This window comes from Solea senegalensis, linkage group LG12 (assembly GCF_019176455.1).
Source record: "Solea senegalensis isolate Sse05_10M linkage group LG12, IFAPA_SoseM_1, whole genome shotgun sequence".
NCBI lineage: Eukaryota > Metazoa > Chordata > Actinopteri > Pleuronectiformes > Soleidae > Solea > Solea senegalensis.
In genome coordinates this window covers 14,967,115-14,992,316 of record NC_058032.1, presented here as the reverse complement: position 1 = coordinate 14,992,316, position 25,202 = coordinate 14,967,115, and the positions used below count along the sequence as shown (strand labels likewise).

General features: G+C 38.5%; 1 protein-coding gene across 2 annotated transcripts in view; it reads right to left on the bottom strand.

The window, feature by feature from the left end:
* Positions 1 to 2,479: 2,479 nt before the first annotated feature.
* Positions 2,480 to 25,202, bottom strand: part of pigg (phosphatidylinositol glycan anchor biosynthesis class G) — a 58,610-nt gene continuing 35,887 nt past the window's right edge. The window contains exons 11-14 of one of the 2 annotated variants that reach the window (XM_044040514.1): positions 19,343 to 19,652; positions 14,856 to 15,019; positions 9,776 to 9,987; positions 2,480 to 3,685 (exon numbers count right to left, since the gene is read on the bottom strand). In XM_044040514.1, coding sequence (XP_043896449.1) covers positions 3,666 to 3,685; positions 9,776 to 9,987; positions 14,856 to 15,019; positions 19,343 to 19,652 — 706 coding nt within the window. In that variant the 3' untranslated portion in view covers positions 2,480 to 3,665. Of the gene's footprint in view, positions 3,686 to 9,018; positions 9,988 to 14,855; positions 15,020 to 19,342; positions 19,653 to 25,202 lie in introns of those variants that run through there. The other variant, XM_044040516.1, reaches the window with a different exon arrangement.

The following is a 25,202-nucleotide window of genomic DNA, read 5'->3' as shown; positions in this document are numbered from 1 at the left end:
TCAATTCTCTCTCCCTCATTGTCTCGCGCTTCATCCTCCACACGAGGGTCACAGGGGGCTGAGTTAATCCCAGGCAAAAGGCGGGGTGTCATTTTCATTATTTATTATTATAAATCCTTGAAACCACTTTGTTTGCATGCACTAACACTTGGTTGAATTTGCATTATTAGAAACACTTAAAAAAAGGTGTGTCTGGCATTTTAGTCAGTGTAATGCATAAGATTTGATATACAGACAAACAATAGTGCTCATCAGCAAATTAAAGTTCCAGTGAGTAAAATTTAGGTGGCATTATTTTCATTTGCCAGACACTGAAAATAAAATAAGTTATTTTAAAAGTGTATAATCACCTGATTGTATGAATTCTTTTTTTTTATTTGTTATTAACCTAAAGAGGGATTTTTATATTTATATCAGGAGCTGGGTCAGCTCTACAGAGGCCGCCATTTTGGACCAGCATGTTTTTACAACATTACAACGTTTAGAGAATGGTGAGCAGTGAGTCATCAACATTTTACACACTGTACCTTTAAGGGGAATTATGTCCACCTTATGTGATGATATCTCACACGGTGCCGTTGCAATATTATTCTGAAAAGAAAGTGATTATAAAAGCCCTGACGTTTAAAGTGCAAAAAGCCCTGTCACGTCAATGTTTTACACCATATCTGATGTAATACAATGTATTATGAAGCCGATGGTCAAACAACATGTCTCGTGCAGAGGTCAACAAGCGTCTGTGCTGCTGTGAAAAGTCAAGTCAGCAGTCATTTTGTTCCCCTCCAGGCTTCGTAACAAGGTAGGACGTTAGTGAGCTGGACTCCTCGCAGCGTTGGAGCAGAAAGTGTGTGTCTGTGATGCGGTGAGAGGGGAATCCTGGCAGCGTCTGCAGCACAGAGTGAGGTGTGCGTCAATCAATAGCTCCTGCAGTGGCTGGTGTTTTCAATGTGAGCCAGCTCTATTTGCAATAACCTCTTTGGCCGACTGCCATCTGCCACTTAGCAGACAACTGGTGGTGCATCAGCAGAGAGGAGCGGTGTAACCGGGTCAAGGCTGCTTTCTTAGGGAAAGCTCCAACTCAGAGGCACAACTTCAATTTAGCTTTACAGCTGCTATGTTTCTGTAATTAGTGCAGTTCTGGGTTGTTTTTTTTAGTTAAAATGATAAGTTCTTTCTTCACATGAAAGCGATGAGAAGCATAAACAAAATCACTGGGCTTGATTTATGACAACATGCTTGATTCACACGGTCATAAACACAGTTTGATGCCGTTTGATTTACGGAGACATTACAGGACTCTGTAAAAATAAAATATAATGTTGTTATATTTTATTTTATTTTATCCTCATCACTTTTTTTTCTTTTTCTAAAGTAACCACTAATAACCTTATTTATTTTAGGGCTGTCAATAGATGAAATGAGTTAATCTAGATGAATCGAGATTAATAGTTTTGGGTTCTACACCAACTCCTGCAGGGGACGTCAAGCTCTACATGTTACATGTTTCACCGGCTATCGTTCACTCACTCTGTGTGTGTGTGTGTGTGTTGCTTAGTGCTGAACAAGTAGCGCACAGTGATTTCTGCTGTTACTGGACATGATGCTGATGAAAGCACTGACCTGTGAGACTGAACCAGAACAAAGTTGTGGAGCCTTGAAACCAGCGAAAGGAGAGCTGCAGAGTCAGGTAGTAATTCTTTGCATGACAGTCATTTAATCAATTCCAATATAAGCTCTTGATTACAGCGTTATCTATAGAGCGTAAACCAGTGAACTTTTAAATTTATTAGTTCAATAAATTAGTTTACATGATTTGTGACTCGTGCCTTTGCAGCAGGAAGACCCCAGGGTCATGACCCGGACGGAACAAAGGCCTTTCTGCATAGAGTTTGCATGTTCTCCCTGTGTGTGTGTGTGTTTTCTCTGGGTTCTCCAGTTTCCTCCCACAGTCCAAAAACATGCGGATTAGGCAAATTGCACACTCTAAATCAGGAGTGTCAAACTCAAATGTCCTGGGGGCCAATGAGTGTCTCGTCTGGTCAAGAGGGGGCCGGTATCAGGTGGGCAATATGATCTTACTAATATACCACAATATTCCATTTTGATATCGCAATTGAGACATTCATAATGATTTTTTTTCACAGAATTGCAAAGTAAAAGTGTTTGTTTTACAGCTGTCATTAAAACACTAAACATTTTTAATAATAAAATAATACAAAATTAGCTAACAAACATGTCGTATTATATTCACCTCGCTGGCAGCTGTGCCTCAGCCACACATGCTGTGCTTAAAGTACGAGGAGGTCACTGGCCATATTTTCATTATAACTATTTATATTAAGTGGTGGGCTGCATGTAATCAATTAGGGGGGCGCATGTGGCCCGTGGGCCACCAGTTTAACACCTCTGCTCTAAATTGACTATAGATGTGAGTGTGAGCAGGGACCTTCATGTGGAGGATAACAGTGGTAGATGATGGATGGATATTTGTGGTTTCCAACAGTGGAGTTCTATTAAATATTTATAATTCAATAGCTTACACTTGATCTGAGTGATAACACTGATCAGACATATACAGCAGGATTGGTCTTGTCGTTCACATTGGAAACAAAATGGGAAAAAAAAGTAATGATTATCCATACAACTGAATATGTTAAGACAATGCTCACATGGAGTCACATGAGCAAATTAACCTTATGTTAATTTATTTCTTATTAATTAATGTATGCATCCTTGTAGTTTTTAAATGAAAAGTGCATTATAAATGTATTACTATTGTAGTTGCTATTATTATTAATATTATTAACCCAGAGGAATGGAACAGAAGGAACAACCTGCCTGATGTGAACTTGTGCAGATGCTGTTCCTCCAGTTTCAGCATGAGATCTCATTGACTAGAACACCTCAGGCAAAAGCCTCCATAGTTGAGTGACTTGGTGCTGTGGCCATGAGGTCATCTCCACCAGCTGTGATAGCAGCACAAAAATCTCCTGGTGGCTGAAACTGTCCAATAAATCTCTTAATAAAGTTCCCCCAAACTCGTCGTATGGCCACACATTTTCAAGACGATAAACCATCGCGACCCAATTCTTGATATAAATCATGACAAGATCAAATTTGTGTGCAATATGTTTGTGAAAAACTTAGTACTTAAAAAAATTGTGTTGTGTTAGAAGAAAGATGAAAACTAAGTGGCTTTTTAGCTTTGCTTACTCAGTGTTCACTGAGCTGTGATAAAATAAAAATAAAATGCCGGGCCAAAATAAATGGAGTCACTCCAAACAGGACACAGCACGAATATGAATCTTCAAATTATCAGCCTTCAAAACTCTGGATTGTAAAAACATCACTATAGCAATTATTTTTGAGGTTAACTGGCAACTGCTACTTTTAGCTGTTTCTGTTTTTAAGCTGGTTAAAAAAAATATCTTCATTCTTACCTGAAACAAACCACTACAAACCTCAGGAAGCAGAGTTGTACGTCCTGACAAGTGGCTACAACAGGCAGCTGAGGAGACTTTTGATGGGGACACACCCTGGAATACGACAAACTAGTGAGCTCCTGCTTTTGGAATCTACTGGGGAGAATCATCTTCCCTTCCTTTCAGCGTTGTGAACGCCTCAGGATCCACCAGAAGTGCTGGAGGGCATGGCTTAGAAGAAGGTCAACCATCATGACCTGGAACTGGATAAGTTGTGGAGAATGAGAGGATGAAAGGATGAATGTAGTTCACGCAGTATATCACACTGCAAATTTACAATTGACTTCTGGGGATTGTTGTTGTTGTTGATGTTATTATTCTGCTTCTGTTTGGTCTTTGTGAACAGAAATAATGTCACATCATTTGTTTCATCTGAATACCATCACTATCAAACCTGACTGAAGGAAGGACAAGAAGAATTTATCTCATAATACTACTAAAAGACTGTTTTTTGGGCACTAAAGTTACCAAGTTTTCATGTTTTTTTCGTCCAATCCAACCTCTTTGCAATTGTCTTACTGATATGGAATAAGGCACTTCCTGTGCGCAGTACAGAAATGTTTCCGGGCAATATAAACACTGAGAAACAGTCGTGTAGAGCTGACAGGTTTATGTTAATGAAACAATATTAACCATTTATGTACAATTTTTAAGTTTTAAAAATTAAGTTTTCAGTTTTTTTCTTTAAGTTGCAAAGTGAGTAGAAAGAGTTTAAAATAACACGAGTGAAAAGCACACAAGTGCAGAACTGTGAGAACAGGGTTTGCAATTATGTCAAAAAAATAAAGAAAAACCTGTGCTGAAAAATAAACAAAAACAATATAATGAATGTTCTCTTCTGTTATTTTGGGTTATTGTGTTGAAAACCCCCCATAAAAATCACCTTCAACTCAACTTTCTGCCGGCAACATTTCTGACTCTTCTCTAGTGCATCATTACAGTGCAGATTTTTAAGAAACTCCCACTCACAAGTGAGCACAGCATTAAACGTGTCGTTCCTTTAATGATGGCATTGAAGTCCGGCTCCTGAAGGCATAAAATAATTATTTGGTGGGTGGATAGCAGATACAAGGCTGATTACTAAATTATCATCCTCCCACCTCTGTGTGTGTGTGTGTGTGTGTGTGTGTGTGGAGACACGCTGGGCGGACGTTCACAGATGGTTTCAATTACTAAAGTCAGATGGAAACTTTGACAGGAGAATCTCGAGTGAGAAGTTTATCATATGTCATTAATTCCTCCAGAGACACGAGGTCTCAACCCAAACTCAGTCACAGTTTTAAAGACTCTATGTGCGACATTATAACATTAATATGTCTTTGTAAAAACATAGTGCTCTTCTTCTTTGTAGCTGATGTTTAGAACATGAGATGTCAAACTAGAAACACGTGTATCTTTTTTAACAGTTTCTGAGCTGTGTAAACAAAGTTTGTAAAGCAGCTGCAATCTGGACATACAGGCCATGATTTGAAGCCTCAAGTTTAGTGATTGGACTGGCACTGATTCAACGATACCAGCTGCAAATCACACGGGTATCTGCTCGTATGTGCCATGTTTATTTTCTATTTTCCTCAAAATCATATTCTACTGAAGAAAGCCTGAAACTAAAGATTTAGACCAAAAACTCCTCAGGAAAAATGTTTATTGACGTTATAAATCTAGTCAGACTTCTTACGCCTGGTTGTCTTCCCCACACAAACCAGCAAACTATTGTACTATGGTTACGTGATAACATCAACAATGGCTCTGTCTTGTTGTAAGTCAGGAGTGTGTGAAAGGGAATTCTGTATTTTTTCTAAATGTCTGCCATGCTATGCGGACTGTATAAACAATCCCTTAATATCATATACTTGATATAACTTTAAATTACTGCAAGAGAAGTCAAACAATGTGGAAGTAGATTGTGTTCTGTGATATACAGATTAGTCAGTAGTATTTTCTTATCATAATCTTTACAGTTGATAAAATACACCAACATTTAACTGTTGAACAGAGTCAATAATTTATTTCATTTACAGAAACATCAATAATTCATGATCGTCAAAAAAAAAAAGAAATCAGTGATTTCCCCTGTTTTACTGAAAAAACCCAAAACCCAAAACTCCCAAACTCAATTTGAAAACACAGAAAACAGGAAAAGTGCAACACATACAATATGAGACAAACATGCAAAATCAATGCACACACATTACAGGGGTTACTATAAACTACATAAAAACAACAATAGGAAAAACAAACACATTCAAGAAACTTAAATAATTGGTTTGCATCAATCAGGAATTTTTCAAAATAAAGGAAACAACAATTGTTTTGAACAACAGAAAACAGTAGTGATGTTGTGATTACTGTTAATGTCTATTTACTGTACATGAAGTAGCAAAAAAAACCCAAAACAAACAAAATCCACTTCCCTTTATTGCTGTGGGACTCTGAGTCATGTGGAGACAGAAACTATTCTGATCTGTTTCACAGACTGTTGGATGTTTGGATACAGAGGAAGGATTTCACACAGAAAGGGCGGTCCCATCAGATTTGGGGGAAACAGCTTTGAAACAGCTTTTGCACAATACAGACACCTCTCACTTAGGAAACACGATGTTTGGAAAACATTAACTCAACTTGTAAAAAAGGACATTTCACTGACTGTGCTCCAGCCACCACTTCCTAATTACATACTCCCATCTTTTAAATGGACGACCTACAACGTTTTTGGCTATAGAAATAGATTTCCTGCAGCTTTATTCTGACTGACTCAGCCGTTTTAAGACATTCTTGAATCACACAGTGTCTTGTGGGTCTCTTTAGAAAACCAGAAATGGTTGATTTGAATCAATAGAGCAGAATTTGTGATGTGACGCTTTGTGAGACAAGTGATACCAAACACAATGAACACAGACTGAATAATTCTCGACGTAGAGTTTTATCTTCCTCATGATCCGAGTGTCAGACTCCATATTCAACTTTCAGAGAGAAAAGGCTGAGCACAGCATGCCTCCCCTTCTCTGAAGGACTCGTGTGTCTTTGTGCTTGGACACCTCAAAGCTTAATTTCTGCTGCTTCTGATGCAAACCAGCACACACACTGGGATCCACATGCCGTGTACGTCTATCAGTGACCCCGTCTATTCAAATGTAAATCCTCTTGTTTTCCTGACTTTTTCAATGTTGCTCAGCAAATTCAAATTCCATTTTCCGTGGGTGTAGTCGGCGTTGCCGTCTATGTCAAGGTGACTCACACGGCAACAGCAGCAGGAGCAGCAAAATACAGAGTGAAGCTCGTCTTGAATAAGACAAAAACTATTCAACACCACAGTGAGCATTAGCCCTGCTGTTTGTTTTCTCCTTTCTCTGCTTGCCGTCTGTGTCTCTGCCGCCTGTGGCGACATGGGGAGGGGTCAGCGATCTTAGCCTTAGGCGAGTAACCATTTCAAGACAGACAGCTCATCAAGGTGAGTGACAAGTGTCGGAGGCGGGAGCTCATGATTCACTTTAGTGCCTGCCGGTGAAAAGTTGTACACCGTAGCTACATCACTGCACCTCCAATGGTCCAATGGTAAATGATGCGAGAACAGTCACGTTCTAATCAGCGAGGGAACCCTGGAGTGGCTGTTAACTGACATCACGGCTGCAATAGAACAGCCAAAACAGGAAGCTGTAGTGCTGAGCACATATTATGAACTGACGCCACAGAAGCACCCAGTTAATGACATTAAAAGGTTCCGATGTCCAAGCCGTCAGTGACACACTGTATTAATACAGTGAGCTGCGTAAGTACTTGGACGGCAACACACTGTTTGCTGTGCTGGCTCCATACTCCTTATTACTTTGGATAGTAGCCAGCTTTCCAACTTTACTTTGGTAGTTTTCTCATATATTGAAGGAGCAGATTGAGTAGAAGTTGGGGGAACTTCATAAGTCTGCAGTGCAGTGCAGTGCCAAACCCGGGAAGTTATATGACTTGCACATTTGAAATTGTAATGTATATATTGGAGGATTCGGCTGGATAAGGAAAAGGAATAAAATAAAAGAACAGTGTGCCTTTAGAAGAACCTTCAGGTCATCCAAGTAGAAAAAGTTTAGGTTTTCTTTTGTTTTCAAACTCTGTGTCACACTGAACAATGACGGGAAATAACAAAACAAAACAGAAACTGTCCTTAAAACTATGACGCTGATCAGTATTTCAGAATTTCTACTTAGTTGTCATAGTAGAATTAGGCATAAGAAGGAGACATACTGTATATATATGGAGCATATTTAGTCTTAGTAACAGATTCTTTCCTCAAGTGTGTCCCACATACTGCCTGTCTGATAAAGCCACAGCTAAATCCTCATTGATATAAAAAAACAACAGGTTACAGGGGAACAAAGCGTCTTAATGGGTCTCTAGGTGACACTGTGAGACGTAGGAATATTTGCTAAGACACTAAAACTGCTACTGAATTAATAGAATTTAAATTGGAGCTGCACAACATGGGCCACAATTTATCGCATGAGCTCGCTTCCATGCTTAGAGAAACACAAATGTTAAACATATTGGTATGAGATTGTTAACTTCAAATGTTATTATGAATAAATAAGGTAAAAATAGGGATTAATAGAGATACATCTGCTTAATTTGACACCTTGAACACTATAAAACTGCTCACCTGATATGAGAATACCTAAAACATGAGCCATCAGGTAATTGCTGGTCTGAGTGGGCAGGTACAGGCTGTGCAGACTGGTTTTTGAAAACATAAATCTCTATGATTAGTCAACAGGTCTTTTACCCCTGCACACAATGACCTGTTACAAAAGGAGAATTAACAGCTATGTTCTATTCTAGTGTCTCAGTCGAGCAAAGAGCCAACAGGCACGATACCAGGGAACAGAAAAAGGAAAGCAGCTACTCAAGACGAGCATTTCAATCAAAAATGCTGTTCAAATATTTGACAGAATTATCCCCTGAATATTGAACTCAAATTTCATTATCTCCGTCGTTCATGTGACACTTTCAAAAGAGTATGAAAATACTGTGAAATAACTTTCAAGTTGGCTATTCCACACTCTCACTACATTTTCAAGTCGAGCTGCGGTTGTGGCTCCACTATGCCGTTCGATTTGGACTATTGTTCTTGTCCCTGTAAAGAAGTACAAGTGAGAAATTGATTTATTGACTGAAGTGTGTCCACCTCCGCTCCGCTAGAGAACGGAAAAACCCCATTTCAACTTCTTAGTGTGTGGTTGTTAGAACGTCAGGCGGCATTCTGAGTCTTCCTACCATCCATTAACTTTAAAATATCAAACTCTTCAAGCTGACAGAGCGTAGTTTGTCATCTCGTCAGTCCCAAAAATGTACTGTCCTAAATATTGCCATGTTTTTGTCACTGTTGTTGGATTCTTTAGTGTATCGGCCTCTAGTAACTCTAGTCTAAGTCAAGCTGCACATGCAGTAGAAGCACGGACTAACATTTGTACATGTGTTATGTCAGGTTGTGCTCGACTCTTTCAAATCTAGCAGCGTGTTCTTTCTGTAAACAAACTTTACCGTGTTTTTATTTATGAGCAAGTTTAGAAGAGCAGCTAACGAGATGCTTTCAAAGACCCTAGTAAATTTCATCATTTCTGCAGGTTGAGCTTAGAGGAGCAGGTTTATGATGAATTCAGGAAACCTCTTAAATGTCATTACTTCTGCAATAACATACGGTCCACAAATAAATGCTTACTGCTGCTGCCAACATGAGTCATTGCAGTGGAAATCTTTTTTTTTAAATCAATTTTCATCAGTTGTTTTGACATAATTACCAATAATCACATAAACTGATCGACTTTTTCTACAATCAAACATAATATTTATGCCCATTCTTAGCAACAACCATTTTCTTATCAATAATTTACCCTTAAAAGAACCGATGCATTTACTGTACACTCCAGTCAACATGATATTTGTTTCCACTGACACACATTAGTCGTCAAATTAGGCGTGAAGCCATAACATTAGACTCTGTGTAGCAGTCCCTGAGGTAGAGCAATATACTGTATGTACATGTAAAAAAGTTAGTGTCTTTCAAAAGAACAAACTGGTTCCCCCTTGTGATTAAATATGAAATAAACTGTAAGTCCATTCTCAATGTATTTAGTATTTGTCTTTCAGGTGTGTGGTCTCATACTGTGAACAGATCAGAGCACAGAGTGAGGGTAAACATGCAGCGGTGAGTGTCAGGATTTATGAGGATTTCATACACACAAAATGATGAGACTGTGTTTGACCTTTTTGTCATTAACACGGGGCGTTTTTGGCTGCCTAAGACGTACCGGAGCTGTGGCTTTGCTCCATCGTGTTGAAAAAGAGACAGACCCCTGCGGTCAGCAGCAGGTGCACGGACTCGTACAGTAATTTGGGTGAGAAGACGCTCCATATGAAGAGATGGTAGCGTAGAACAGTTACCAGCACAATGTAGGCTGCTGCTGGCACAGACCTCAGCAGGGCCAAACAGTAGCAACCATGGCCGACTGCAACCGGGCTCCTGCAGAGAAGAAAAAGACTCATCAGAGAGGAGGAAGCCACAGCAGGGGACAACACAAGCAACTGGGTTGTAAATAAAAGGAAAATGTCCAACACAGTAACAGAAAAATTTATAAGGGAGCCAAGGTCAGTCCAGGCTGATTTATGTTTATAAACGATATGGGATGATTCAGTAGAACTGCTGATCCTGTCTGATTATTCCTTTATAAGGATACAATTTCTCTCATCCTGCATCTTGTACTTCCCACATGCACCCAGAAGAAGAGACTGATCCTATTACCTGATCACAATAATACAGATTGCTGGCAAATTCTGATAAACTGGTAAATGACTTTCAAAAAACCCTGTATGATGGGTTGAGGGATGCAGAGAGGAGATTAGGAGATGACGATGTAAAAAAAAAAAAAAACAAACAAACACGTGCAGCTACATTAACAGTGTGTGTGCACTTTGCAAGACCCAGAGGGAGGTTGTTCACTCAAACAGGCAGAATCCCAGCTGAGGGGGAGGAACTTTAAACCTTCTCCCAAGACAAGAGAAGAAAACACACTGATGTAGGAGACGTGGGATGTTGTTCAGCTAAGAGGTGGAATTTCAACCAATGGCCCATTACCACGCACACACACACACACAGTTCCATGCAGCTAGTCTTCCTGGGACACTGCATTGGCGTCCATTAATTCAACCATAATATCTAACTCTAACCTTAAACTAACCACATAAACATAACCAGTTCTTCAGAAATTAGGTTCCGAGTCATTAGGATCAGGTTTTGGTCTCCATGAGGACTACTGGTCCTGACAAACCATTCATTCTGTGTCTACCGCTTTATCCTTCACATGAGGGTTGCAAGGAGCTGTGTTGAGTCCCGTGTTGTATGTAAATAATTGTATTGTCCAATAGGAGACTGGCTGCAGAAATCTATGTCCACTTTTAATTTCTGTTCCATAATCCCATCAAAGGTTGTAAAGTCAGATGAAGTTAAGATCTTAAAAGGATGCTACTGCCACAAAGCTGTGGTGTTTAACACAGCTGAAGATTAATTCTGTGTTCTACCTCACAGAGACATTGAAACATTCATGTGCAGCCTCTCTGCTGGGCTACACCGTCAGTCTCTTACATCCTGCTAGTGACTTCTACAGTGTCTCTGCAAAGGAGCATGTGCCACATCTTCTCAAATTCACACTGATAAATTATAGATGAATGAGACGACAGAGAAGATTAGCTTGATTATAGCTTGATGTCACTTATCCAGTGTGTGGTAAGAGCCAGCTGTAAGAAAAGAGTTCAAAGAAGAAAAAAAGAAGTTTTGGTCTTTATGAACTGTTAAATGTGAGGGAGAAAAAAAAGTCGCAGTGACGCAGTGTCCTACAGCACATTATATTTCAAACACACTGTCACACTGTCAAGCTCACAAAGACGCACAAAAGATCAACAGTCTGTCATCATCTCCACCTTTTCTCTGCTCTCAACAAAAGTGATTTCAAAGCACCAACGCAGCTGCATGTAAATCATGTCCATGTATAAATAGCGTAACCTGCACATCACTGTTTTCGCTTGTATTAAAGTCTGAATCTGTTAGAGGCATAATGATTAGCCTGCCTTGAAGATCTTCAGTCATCATGTGGACAAATTCAATGAACACACTCTCTTCAAATCATGGTGCTACTTTAAGTGGAGTTTGACAGTGTTGAGGGAAGCCCGTTGAATAGCTATTGATCAAAGCCCATTTCCAGCTTTTGTCTTTTAGGTGAGCTGCTGATGGTGCAGAGTGAATTTAAAATGAGCTACTGTACTTCTGTGAGAGACTATTTTAGACTTTTATTTGTCACAGAGTCGGCACGTCCATATTACAGGTGGGGCTTCTGCAGAAAGCACCATGCTGTGAAGTATGCCAGCAGTGAAAGATGTGTCCAGTGCTACACTGTCTTCACAAGATGGATTAAACGGGCTGTTAATCTGAATCACAGGAAAAACAATATCAAACGGTTGGAGAGAACAGTGATGAAGTTATAGAATAGAGAGTAGAAGCCACAGTGAATGTAGCAAAGTCAGCCAAGCACCAACATCACCTTCCATTAGTAGCTGTTTGTGGGCAGATCAATCGTCCTGTTGCTCTAAATGCGATTTACCGCCTGCCTGCATTGTTGTTGTTGTTGCACTTCAGGTTCACGTGTGAAATTGATCAGCACTTGTGCTGCATCTGAATTATTATTGGGTTTTTTTCAAAAGTAACACTTCTGGCAGCAACTTCCAACTAATGCCCATGAAATACACAACATATCACTGGCTCCTGTAAAGCCATTCTCCTTTGCTCCACTAGCTCTTTTGCTGCTTCTCGAGGAGAAACTGAGGTCGCTGTACAGCAATGATGTCAGAATTCTTTTCATTTGTTACCCAAACAAAATGCCTTAATCCAATGGGTACGGCACTACATGATTGTAGTTATAAGCATTGACTGCATTTAAAAGTGGATATAGCCTCCAGAGGCCATAAAATGAAGCCAATGTGGAAGTGTCTGAAACCTGTATTCTTCTGAATAACAATAAGGTGGCGACTCCACTGCTTTGTAAGCAAGTCTAAGAGAAAATGACCCTACTCTACTCTGAAATGATAAAGTCTGTCAATATTTTCTTAAGGGGATACTGGTCTCAGTCAGTAGTTGTAGTTCTTCATCACTACATCATGCTATCCATGTTGTTAAATATGGTACCATTTATAGTCAAACAGACGATTGTGGCATGGACACATTATGATTGACAGCTAGTACTGTACACCTAGCATTGTTGCAGGTGTAAATGGACATGCAGCAGATGAGTTCTCAGTCAGGCCCAATCTCTGCTCTTCTAATATGGTTACCTGTGGTTTAAAATATTAATATTAAACTCTAGTCTTCGGTACACAAAGGAGAGGGTGCGGCCTCAACCTAATGCCGTGAAACCTTTTAATTTTAGGATTACAAAGTGAAAGTGGAACATTTGTGGTGTGATGAGGGTAATAATTTCACGGTCAATGTGCTTGGTCTCACACAAATGTTTCTTTTATTTTTTTCTTTTCATTTTTTATTATTAGCCAGGAGCCGTTCTGGACCAAAATGTCAGATAGATGAACTTAAACATTCCCAGTTTCAACAGTTTCACTATTAGATCACAGACACATCATACTCAAAAGTGGGATTCTGAATCAAGTATGATACTTATACCCTCTACAGTCAATTTCTATGAGGAACTAACACATTTTTATTTACAAAATGTTTTTTTTGGCAGCAGAGTAGTGACTGTCCTGTATATCACTCTGCTGCAGTCTTAGATAAATCCTTGAATGTGTGTTATTTTCATTGATATAACAGGCAGGTAAAACAAACCCCTTTCATACAAACATTACCCTTTGTCTCCATTAAAAGAACATTTTAGTTAAGGTTCTGTCAGCAGGACAGCTGCTGCCCAGCCACTGACCTCATCACTCAGTGCTGTGAAGGTGTCATGCTGAGGGGAAGCTGTAATGAATGGCTTCGTTCACCCAGCCCCGCTACAGGCCTTTATCCAGTCAAAGTCTTACGCAGGTTAAGCTGTTTACATGCATCTTTGATACCTTGCAAGCGCATCTCCCTAATGACAAATTAAGTGAATTTTTGTGCACCTGAAAATCAAATCAAATCAAATCTTATTTGTTTAGAGCCAAATTACAACAAGGGCCTTTTTGCATGGAGTTTGCATGTTCTCCCCGTGTGTGTGGGTTTTCTCCGGGTGCTCCAGTATCTTCCCACAGTCCAAAAACATGCAAAGGTTAATTGAACCCTATGAATTGCCCGTAGGTGTGAAAGTGAGTGAATGGTTGTTCGTCTCTTTGTGTTGTTTATTATTATCTCAAGACATTTTACATAGTGAGGCAGACACCTTACAATATTATGGAGAAAGAAGAGAAAACCCAACAGCTAAAGACAATGAGCATGCTCTATGTGTCAGTGGAGAGAAAAAAAACCCTCCCCTTTAACAGGAAGAAATCTCTGACAGAACCAGACTCAAAAAAGTGCAGCATGTGCTTTGGCTGGTTGGGGTGAAAGGGAAAAATGGGGGACAGAATTGAGTTGAGGTGGGGGTCAAACTGAGGGAGAGAAAAGAAAAGAGGGAGGTGAGTCAGTCAGTAAAATTCTGAATGAGTCATGATAGTATTACAATGTCATTTATATAAGCAGGAGCACAGATTTTTGCAAAAATATTATACTAATATCAGTTTTAATCACAGCATCATAATAACACTGTGGTGTTTCACCAGAGAGTATAGTCAAAACAGATGAAACCAACACTCTGAAGTCTGTCCGTGATGATGCGGAGTGGATCTGCTGCCACAGATGGTTTACAACTGAATAAGAATAGAGTAGAACCTTTAAATCAATTTCCCCAGCTATCTTGCAAATGTGCTTTTTGTAAATCACATAAATTGGATTGGTACTTAGAGGTATTTATTATACCCATACCCATTCACCCACCCATCCATCCATCCACGTATTGTTGCAATGTCTTCATAAAACTGAAGTGTCCGTGTAGTCCGACCCCTACTTAGAATGTTCAAAGCCGTTTGAACAATTACTATTGTAATTTCTCTGCTCATCTGTCAATTAAATACCATAACTTTTATAGTAGAAATGACAATGATACACACATAAACAATAGCATTTTCTTTTCTAGTGAGAGAAGTGAAAGGAGAGGGTTAGGAGAATAGAGTCAAATGGTTGAAAGCCTGCTGTTAACTCGTGGTTGGAGGATTATAAACAAAAACATCATCAGGGCATCAACAAATTGATACAGTATCACACCATTAAATATTACAATATTGTAAATATACAGGGTGACTTTTAAACAGACTTACCTGTCTCTCTCTGAGCTAAGGTAGCAGACCAGGTGACACGCCCAGAGCAGGGGCCCTGCGTAAGTGTTGAGGGCCGTTAAGAAGACGGCAGGTGCTTCTATATAACTTTCCAGACCAATGAAGCCCACTGAAATATCAATGGTGGCAATGTTGTTGGAGTTGCCCTGCAGAAGCACAAAGAAATCTTATTTTAGCATGGCCAAGGGCGCAGGGGTAACTTACCCTGTATGCCGACAAAAGAATACACAAAGATCCGTGGGCAAAGCTTTGTAGGCATTTCAAAGCTCTAAAGGCTGCTACTTTGCTTTATCATCATTACTTTGAGCTTCTGGCAACTCAATCCCAGCGACACAGTTGTTTGTGTTTTCCAGTCCCTGACCAGAGAAGCACACACAGCTTTCTGTCTGGAGTTGAACTCAGCATGACACCAAGGTTTTGGGTTGTGGGCATTTTTTTTAATGTGCCATATGGTTTTTGTTTCACATTTCTAGTTTATTTAACAACACATTTCCAGTGATTCTGGACAAATATGCCTGAAGATTTTACACTTTCTTGTTCAGAAATCTCAGAAACTTTAGAGTTTCATCACCGCAGTGCTACCATGATTTAGATCCACAATATAGAATGTTATGTGTAGGTGGAGATGTTCATATAAGAAAAACTTATCATAATGCAACACACATTAAATTCACTTTGACAAAATGTGCTAATATCACAAATATTTTTCTACACAGTTGCACACTGCATGTGTCATTATTGCTTCTTTAAAGGGAACAATATTTAAAGCTAAACTTATATGAATATATATTCCTACAATAATGAGCTCACACAATGTGGATTAAACCTACCAGCTCCACATGCCTCTCTGCAATTCACAGAGTAGCAGAGTTTTGATTTCATGTTGCCAAGCAACATTCATGCACTGCCTTATTGATGAAATAACGTTAAGGTCATTAGACAGAAGATTGTGTGTGTGTCATCTTGGGAACTGTTCTTCAATATTGGAGGCAGCATCAGGCCGTATGCATGCCTGTCTTGATGTTGCCTTCACGAATTATACTCAAATAAATTCCTTAAACTTAACACATCACAGACTCCAGGGCCTTCTCCACTGTTCTCGTTAGCAAAAACTCCCCAACACTGTATACCCACAAATGCTTCATCAGTCAGGTCTGATAGTATTGCTTGACAGAGACTGGTAATCAGATATGAAGGCAGCATACAAATAATGTTACATCATTTCTGTTTGCAAAGACCAATCAAAGGCAGAATGATCACAACAACAAAAAGTGATGCACTGCAGCTTTACATATATGAGGCAGTCTAATTACTCATTACATTACTTGTCTAATTCAGACAGAGTAATATGTGCTGCTCTGGAGTTTAAACTGATTCTTGGTGGCATATTATGATCTTTTCCTGCTAATCTCCAATGAGTTCATTAGTATTTCATTTTACAAGTGGTTTACTTGACACATTCAATTTCTTTGTGAATAATTCATAATAATAATCACATTTTTAATTCATTCTAATTGCTTGGCTGTTGCATTTAAACCCTGTGCATGCATGCACAAAGGAGGAAAAGAATGAACCTTGGGGAATCAGCAAAGCTCAAGGGTGGCTTTCGTGTAAAATTGGAATGCAAAAATTATCCAGAACAAGTAACGGTTTATGTCTCTTCTATGCACACCCAACTCTGATCACAGAGGACGCTCGTGTTAACACAGTGAAGATCAGCTGCCTTCTGAAGTCACCGCTGAGAAATACATGATAGCACTCATGAAAAACCAGGAGAGCAAGATAGATTTTATGCACAAATTTTGGACAAAATTGATCGTCATTATAACAACTGTCAGAGAGGGGGGTTGGTCAATTACAGCTCTTTGCTAAAGTGCATGTTCTCCTCAGAGAAAGTATGGAGAACTGATAGCTCCAGACACACATCTGTTTTGGTGTAAGTCTGAGTGCTAATGTCTGTAATTTGTGTGAGGAGAATACTGGGAAGGTTTGTGATAAAAAAAAAAAAAAAAAAACATGTGCTAGAACATGGATGATGACTTAATTTGTCAGATTTATCAAATGACAGCCCACCTTTTAGTTCTGTGCTTGAACACCTCTATCCTTGAGAGGATTCATATTTTCTGCACACGGTGGAGTTGGAATTACATTTCTTTCAGGTGGAACAGTTGCACAACCTGTCTAATTTTTGAAAGAAATAAACAGCTTCTTGCTGCTTTAAAGACCATCTGGTTTTTGGGCAGAAATAAATCCGGAGAAAAGCCATTGGAGCACAGTCTGATCTGTCCATCACCCTATGCCAAATGCAGGAAGCCAAAATCCTCTGTATCTAAGAAATGTAATATATTAAGTCATAAAATCACCACCATATGTCACCTGAGATTGAAGAAATGTGTCAAATTGAAATACTGGCTTCAGTGAAAACTACTTCACTTCACTGTTACTAAACTGTTAAATACTAAAAGGTGTTTTTGTACATATTTTACACACTGTATATCACCTTTAACTCTTTGTAACATCAGCACAAAGAGTGATTTTTGAGTGTTTGTTCCCAAATCTGGTCCAATTGTTCTCGCTGATTAGAACTTCATTCTTAATTCTGTTGACTGTTCTATGCAACATCAGTTTTTGTTTTACAGCAGCACATTTAAAGAGATGATGTCACAGCTTTGCAGATCCATTATGGTTACAGCTTTGTTGAGAACTTTATTACTCTAAGGACTGTAATTACATGGCCAGGCGGTTAGACTCAAAATTGTCTGGTGGCAGTCTATTCCCATTTCCAGAGCCCATCACAGTATTAACGACACAAAGGTGATGAGGGTTATTAAACTGTTAGTGATGTGAAAGCTCAGTGTTGACAACTGTACACAGTTGATCAGCAAATATCTACCTTGGGTGAAGGTAAAACCTGCCTGTGAGGAACGTTCACAGCTCTTCATGACCTTCATGCCACTGTCATTTAAACAAACACTTTCTATGTCCGTGATTACAGTATTATCAGTGACGATGGCTTTCCTAAATGTGGCCACACTCTGTGTTCTAGCGTTAAATTAGATGTCTCTTACAATCAGCCTGGAAAACGTTCTCCTAGGTCGTTCTGTAGATGTGAGCAGTGGAGAGTTTGGCTCTGCCTCTGTGCCTCTGGCTGGGGACTGTAGTTTTTGAAACAATTGTAATTTGAAAATTGGCAAATGCTGATAATCAATTTTTAATACGAAGATTTATATGATGGCTTTACAGCTAGGACAGTTTTACTCATCCAGATTACTGTCAAGCTTAATTTTAAAAACGACATTTAAAAGCCCAGTGTGTAAAGTTTAGGAGGGTTTACTGGCGGATATGAAATACATTATGTATAAGTATGTTTGTATAAGTGTAGAATTGATTTAAAATAAAATAAAAAGTTTGGTTTTCATATTCTCATGTAGCTTTAGAATATGCACTTTAGGCTGCCATTTTTCTACAGCAGCTCAAATGGATGCCACACTTTTATCAGCTGAAAGTTTGGTGGTTTTGGAAGAGCACATACACCAGATTGAATCAACCAAGAAAAAGAGACATAAATAAGACCATATAGGAATCACGCTGTGACTCTTTTACTATTTTTCTGAAGTCTAAATCATGGGGTGAAATGCCATTTTAAAGCAAACCTCAGTGCTGGACACACCAGACAGCAATCTGCGCCATGCTGAATATTTAGCTGCTTAAAGTTTGGTGTCAGAGTGACGACTAGCTGGTGAATTTTGTAAGCTTTCCAGTCACATGACCCCAGTTGATTTGCTGTCATTATTATTAATCTATAATGGATATGATACAATATGAAACTTTGATTGTAATCACAATTCAGATACAGATTCTATATTAAACCAATTAACTGATTTTCAGCTGTTTTTGTGTGGAGAAACGTGAACAAATGAGAACAAGTTGCACTAAAATAATATAAATATCTCAACGTTTTCTATGCACATAGGCATGGCAATATTTTTTCAATTACTTTTGACCGACACATCAAGCAGCAAAGCTGCTTAAGGAAATGTGGTGCTGATAACAGTCTTTGTTTTGATTTTTTTCTTAGTTAACATGAAGGTGTTCATTAATTCAGTGAGCCTGCATGAACTTCACAGTCATCTCAACGCCTCCCAGGTTTGGTTGCTTTGTAACAGCAGATGTGACAGGATCATAACCATGAGCCTTGGTTAAAAACAACTCTGGCTTCTTCCAGGCATATTTTACAGTGAACAACTCCATAGTGTACAAAGACTGCACTTCCAATCACAGTGCGTCTGTGCTGTGTGTGATCAGGAGGTGAAACTGATTTTAAACTTTTAACCAAAGGATAAAGAAAAGCTCTGCTTTTCAGACTTTTGTTAAATTACTCTAAAACCCCCTCCCCTGCAAAACATTTTACAGAACAGACAGTGATAATTTACCTGTACACAACTACTGACATCATCACTGTGCTTTACCTGAAGGTAAAAGAAGGCCTGACCAAACCAGTAGTGCATGATGGTGGTCTGAGCTGCATCATAGTGGAGCTTCTTCCAGATAAACTGAGCCATGAGCGTCTGGATCAGCAGGCAGCCGCACAGCACGGGCAGGTTGTGGGCACGAAACAACAGGGAAACCAGCAAGACCAAGCCGCTGTAAATCTCCCACAATCCTCTACTCTTCAGTTTGGCATCTGCCGTGATAATCTGGGATCGCAGCAGGTCTTTGGTGCCCGTGAAGAGGATGCCCAAAACGAAGACATAGACAAAGCGTGCCTCCACTGTTCCCCTAAAAGAGAAAGGTTTCACACTGTTATTTCTATATTTGGAGTAAACCAGTATTGATTTTGTTCCCTCCCATAAAACCCCTGGTTCACTATTCAAGTAATTGTGGTATGTGTGTCTGGGATCAGATTCTGGCATCTTTCTACACTTGTTACTTTAAGAAATGAAATATCCACAGCTAGATTGTGGGACACTTGTAAAATGATTGAATGTAGGCTGAATAGGAATGATAGAACAGCAAAATGATACATCTTATCAAATAAAATTGGCAACAAAAGCTATTAATCAAATGACAAGAGCAAAAATTAAATCAAAGACCAAAACAAGCTTTCATATAATCTTTGTGGCAGCAGCAGAAACAGTAGGAGTTCGATGAGGGAAGATAAAGGAGTATAAAGTTTCTAACCATCTAAACAAATGTCTGCTACATTCACAACATTGTCAAATATGTTCTAAAAATGTTGATGAAACCTATCAGAGGACATTCCCACGCAGCACACAATTGGGCAGGCGAAGCAGAAGAAGCACACAGTGTGAGTAAAGCGAGACCACTCGAGACCATGTCCATGAAAAGTTTTAAAAGTGGATTCTACTGCTAAAAATGAACTGGACTTTCAGTCGGACTTATTTATAAACTATACTTTCATCGCAATCACAGTTTTGGCTTCTCGCAAACATCTGATCGTCTGATAATGAAAATGCATTATTCGCCAACAGAACACAAAGCAAATCGAGTTTCCTGGATGGAGTCTGGACAAGTAATGCTACGTAAACAAACAGTCACACAACATAAAGGTTACTGAAAGTGCAGTAGAAAGAAAAAGCTAATGTCTATCAGAACGTAAGCCCTGTGTGTGGGGGGAGAAGCTACACTGTTTTGGTAATAGTCATTATAGAATAATTTGCAACAAAAGCCTTTTACTTACCAACAAGCCTCACATACTGTACCTTCACGCCTTCTGTTGAACAGAATTCTATATATTTCTGTGAGTGATAACCTTTCTTACATTCAGTATTCAGTGTGTCAATGTAATATAAATAATTAAGGGTGTGAGACTAGAAGACAGAATAACACGCCTAAGGGAAACTCTATTTCTTACACTCTGCACATTGTGGTGATTCTAAAGCAGTCATTTCGAGAAACACTGCATTAACATATTTTAGTACCCCGCGAGGTTGTATGACATTTCATCTAAATCCTCTTTCCTGAATCGAGTGCCAAAGGCTCTAAATTCTTAAGTACAATAATAATAAGGATAAAAACAGTGGTAATGAAAAACTACAGACTACAGGTGACATTTTAAAAGTCAGAGACCTTTAAAAACTTTCCCTGGTGTCATTTTTGTCTTTTGCTGTAAAAGACTGTAAACCCACTTTTACAATATAGTCATAGTCTCAAGGCTCCTATTCCTGATGTAATAGACTCCCATCGATTTCAGAAAAACATTTATAGAAATGAACAGTTGCATCTACTGTGGGAAAAAATGCATTCTGGGTATGACCTGGGATCCCATTTTTACAAGTGGGTGCTGTAAATGTGTATATTGCCACTCAGTAGTGTTTTGGGCAGAAATATTAAAGGACATTTAAATTATAAGCATGAAGCTTGCCAGGATGGTGAAGACACCAAAAAACACCATAGGCTAAGGTGCGAGATCTGTAAATATTAAGCGTACACACACACTCATATAAAAGTTTAGAACAAGCATCTGTAACGTATTGACGCCAAATATCACTTGTTTTAAAACGGCATACATGTTTCCTGTATTTTCTGGATGTATGTCAATGAATTAATTGGGAAAATTATTTTTATTATTATTGTTATTTTATTAATTATAAATGGTCATTGTAGCAATGCCAAAACAAGACGCAACTAACTGGATACATGATGGAATATCATCTCACTCACTGAATCTTTTGATGTATTTGTTTCATGATTAATTTGAATAGTTTTATGACTATGGTGACCAAAGTGGAAAGCTTCAAAATGACTGTTTAACATTGAATTTTAAAGACATAATTAATTAAAGGATTAGGGCTCAGTAAGTTCACAGATCTTTCCTATTACTGACAAAAACAGAACAATGGGATTATTCATTTTTTTTTTATGTTTTAGTTTAGATTTGTAATTTTGTTTTGATGCTGCAAATATTTAATATGTAATATGATGCTTGCCTTTAACAGTGCTTATTCTTTTAATTTGTCCAAATAATAATCTGTTCATGTACCCATTCATAATACAATCCAACAGCATGACACACTTGTCCTCTATACTATGCCCCTGTGCTGTATAATATGGAATCTGGGTCTAAAGCCTGAAGCGACTACAAGTTTTTTTTTTTTTTTTTTTTTTAAAGTTTCCATGAGGCTCCTCTCCCTCTAAAAGGCTTAGTCCACAAAACTCTTGTTTAACTATCAATAATTTATATGCTCAAAAAGTCCCAATTTGAAGCTTTAAAGGTAAAAGCTTTTGACTATAAAGGCAATTACATTTAGTCTAATTTCCATTTCAGGTATTCAGCATAATGCTCTTGTTCATATTTACATAACCTCAAATCTGTTCTTTAATTAATGTACATTTCTTAATATCCCGCATTAAAAGAATTTCTGCTAAATCAAACATGCCGATTACTGACAAAGCAGCTAATCCGCTGTGGTGTCCCCCAGAGAGACAAAGAAAAAAAAATGAAAAACAGGAGAGAGATTAAATTATCCATTATAAAACAAGACCAGAAAACAAAGTGGTAAGAGCTGAGGCAATGATAAACTGATTTATTCTACTTCATAACAGATGGAAGTGAAAATAAAGAGCTAATGAAGTTTAGAATCACACTGAATTTACATGGACATAAGGCCCCCTTTTTTTTTTTAAACTAGTTATGTGCTGTTAATATTTTTCAAGAAAGACACATAATTTGTTGTTCTTTAAGCTTCGCTCCACTCAAGGGGTCGCCAAAGCGGATCACCTGCTTTGTTTATTGATCCTCTAATTTGATTTGGCAGAGATTTCTTATGCCAGATGCCCTTTCTGGCACAACCCACCCATTTATCCGGTCTTGGGACCGGCACAAGGAGTACATTCAAATCAAATTCATTATTTGCAGTTACCAATATATAACATTTCACATTAAAACAGAAATAAAACTACTGTACAACATCTTTGTGTTCAAGATAATTAATACAAGGTCTTCCACCACAATTTTAAACAGCTCTTGTTTTCCCTTAATACTACATTAATTGTCCAATATTTTTAACAGTTAGCAATACATTTTTCACTTTAAAAGTATCAACCATTGTTTGAAGAACTCAATAAATAAAAGCTCTGTAGTCAATTGTACTGATTAATCAAATATCTTCTTTCATGTTTTCTATGACCTCCTTGAGCTCTTGTATATATTATATTCCCCAAATTAAAAAAAGAAAGAAAATGTTCTCTTGGATTGTCCGCAGAAATTGTGTTCTCTGTATTCATGTCAAGTCGCCTCTGATTTTATTTTAAAACTGTGCCTGTTACGCTATTTGCGATGCATTTATAAAAACTGTGAGACAGTGAGACATTTTCTTCTGTCAAGTGCACATCATCACATAAAAAGGCTGTTTTCTTTTGCAGCAGGATGCAGTCAAAGCTGCACGAGTACGACAGGATAATAGCTGACCCTGAAGGAGTTGAGCAAGTATTGGACATGTATTATTAATCAGTGTGTTTTATGGAAACCTGTTCCAACAGAGGAAAGGCACAGAGTAATATGCTCCATACAGCACTATTCTTTATAATTCACAACTCCCCCTTTAACATGGCAGAGATTGTATTCATCATTATTTTATGCAAAGGAGAACTGTAGAATGGATTTGATTCTATGAGCAGACAGTGATGGGTTCAAGCTGCATAGCTTACTTAATTAGGTTGTAGGGTGGCACAAATTGAGAGAATTCAAACTATTGTAAACTCGCTTGCACTTACCAACCAGCACAGTGTCATGTATTTTGTTAGGCTCTTATCGTACAGCTATGCTTTAAACAGACGAAGCAAGGGTGGGAAAGATTTGCAAGTTGAAACTTGTGTATTTAAAAACAATGACTAATCCACACCTTCCTGAAACAATAATCATTTTACACCGCAGTGAAGAATGCACAGTATTAAAATCTGAAAGGCATCTTGTTTGCACTGACATTTACAAAGCAGAAAGCAAGTTCTCCTCCTTGTCTAAGCCAGGATTGCCCACAGTGGGGCCCACGGGCCAAACCTGGGTCTTAAAAGGGTTTAATTTGGCCTGCCGCATGTGGGGGGTACATATACAGGAATATTAATGAATGAATATAAATTAATGCTGTACTCTTTTTATAAAATAGAACTTAAAATAGTAACAATAAAAACAACCGTGTGGCCACTCATTTGACTATGTTAAAGCTAAAGGAATATGTGGAACCTGGGATCCCAGTTCTTACTTGCATCATAATACAATAAAATAGGTATTTATTTTCAGCCCATGGCCAACTATCAATTTTCAATTTTGGCCCTCCAAGGAAAAAGGTTTAGGCACCCCTAGTCTGAGCAAACAAGGCTATTTGATGTCGTGTTCCCATTCAACACCCCTCAGAAGTGGCTGCAGCTATTTCTGTCCTCTCCTGATTTTAGTATATCACACTTTCTCTACAGTTGAAAGTGTTAATGAGACAGCTTTGCACCTGTCAGATTCCTCAAAATTTCCAGCACTAGACGAGTCATGGAGCTGAGATAGTATTGTGTAATCTATGATGACATCTATGATGACTCTCCAGCAGCAGACAGCAGCAAACTGCAACAACACTACAAACATATAGTACTGAACAAGCTTACAGACAAATGGATAAAGCTGTATTAATAATGCTGCTTTTGTTTGTAGATAGAAACTTTATAATCACCATAAAGAAACAATTTTAGTCAAATATTGGTTAGTGTGACAATAGAAGTAATTTCCACAGCTACATACAGCTAAGATTATCGTAAAAAAAATATAGACTAAAAGGACAGCCCCAAACATCATTCCCATTACAGGCTTATGGCATCAGTCTACTTTAATTATACAAAACAAAAAAAACAAAACATTTTAATTAAAATATTGTCCCTTTAGGCCACAAAGAGACACACAGAGCAATCAGAATTACCATTTAGGTGTTTATCACTAGTGGTATGCATGACAGTTTAGTTCTATTTCTTGAAAATGTGTTGTTATGTGTTGGTAATATACACCGCGTCTGGGAAGTCTACAGGGAATTTTTGTTCCTCTTTGGCATCAGCAGGTGGAATTGTTAAATCATTAGCATTAAAAGTCAATCGAATAAACTCTTGTGTCATATTATTAAGTTTCAAGTGTGTAAGAGTCCTACATTTGTCCTTTGGGGGAGTTGTTGTTCAGACCAACAGCAAAAGACCAAGGTCACAGCAGGCACAGACTTTTTCCCAGGACAATAAAAAAGAAGGGGCCAAAGTTGTTGTGATAATGACATTCAGCTGCGTCTTCCAGCAAAGCACATTTATCATATGATGCTGGGAGTTTTTTAGGCATCAGTTAAA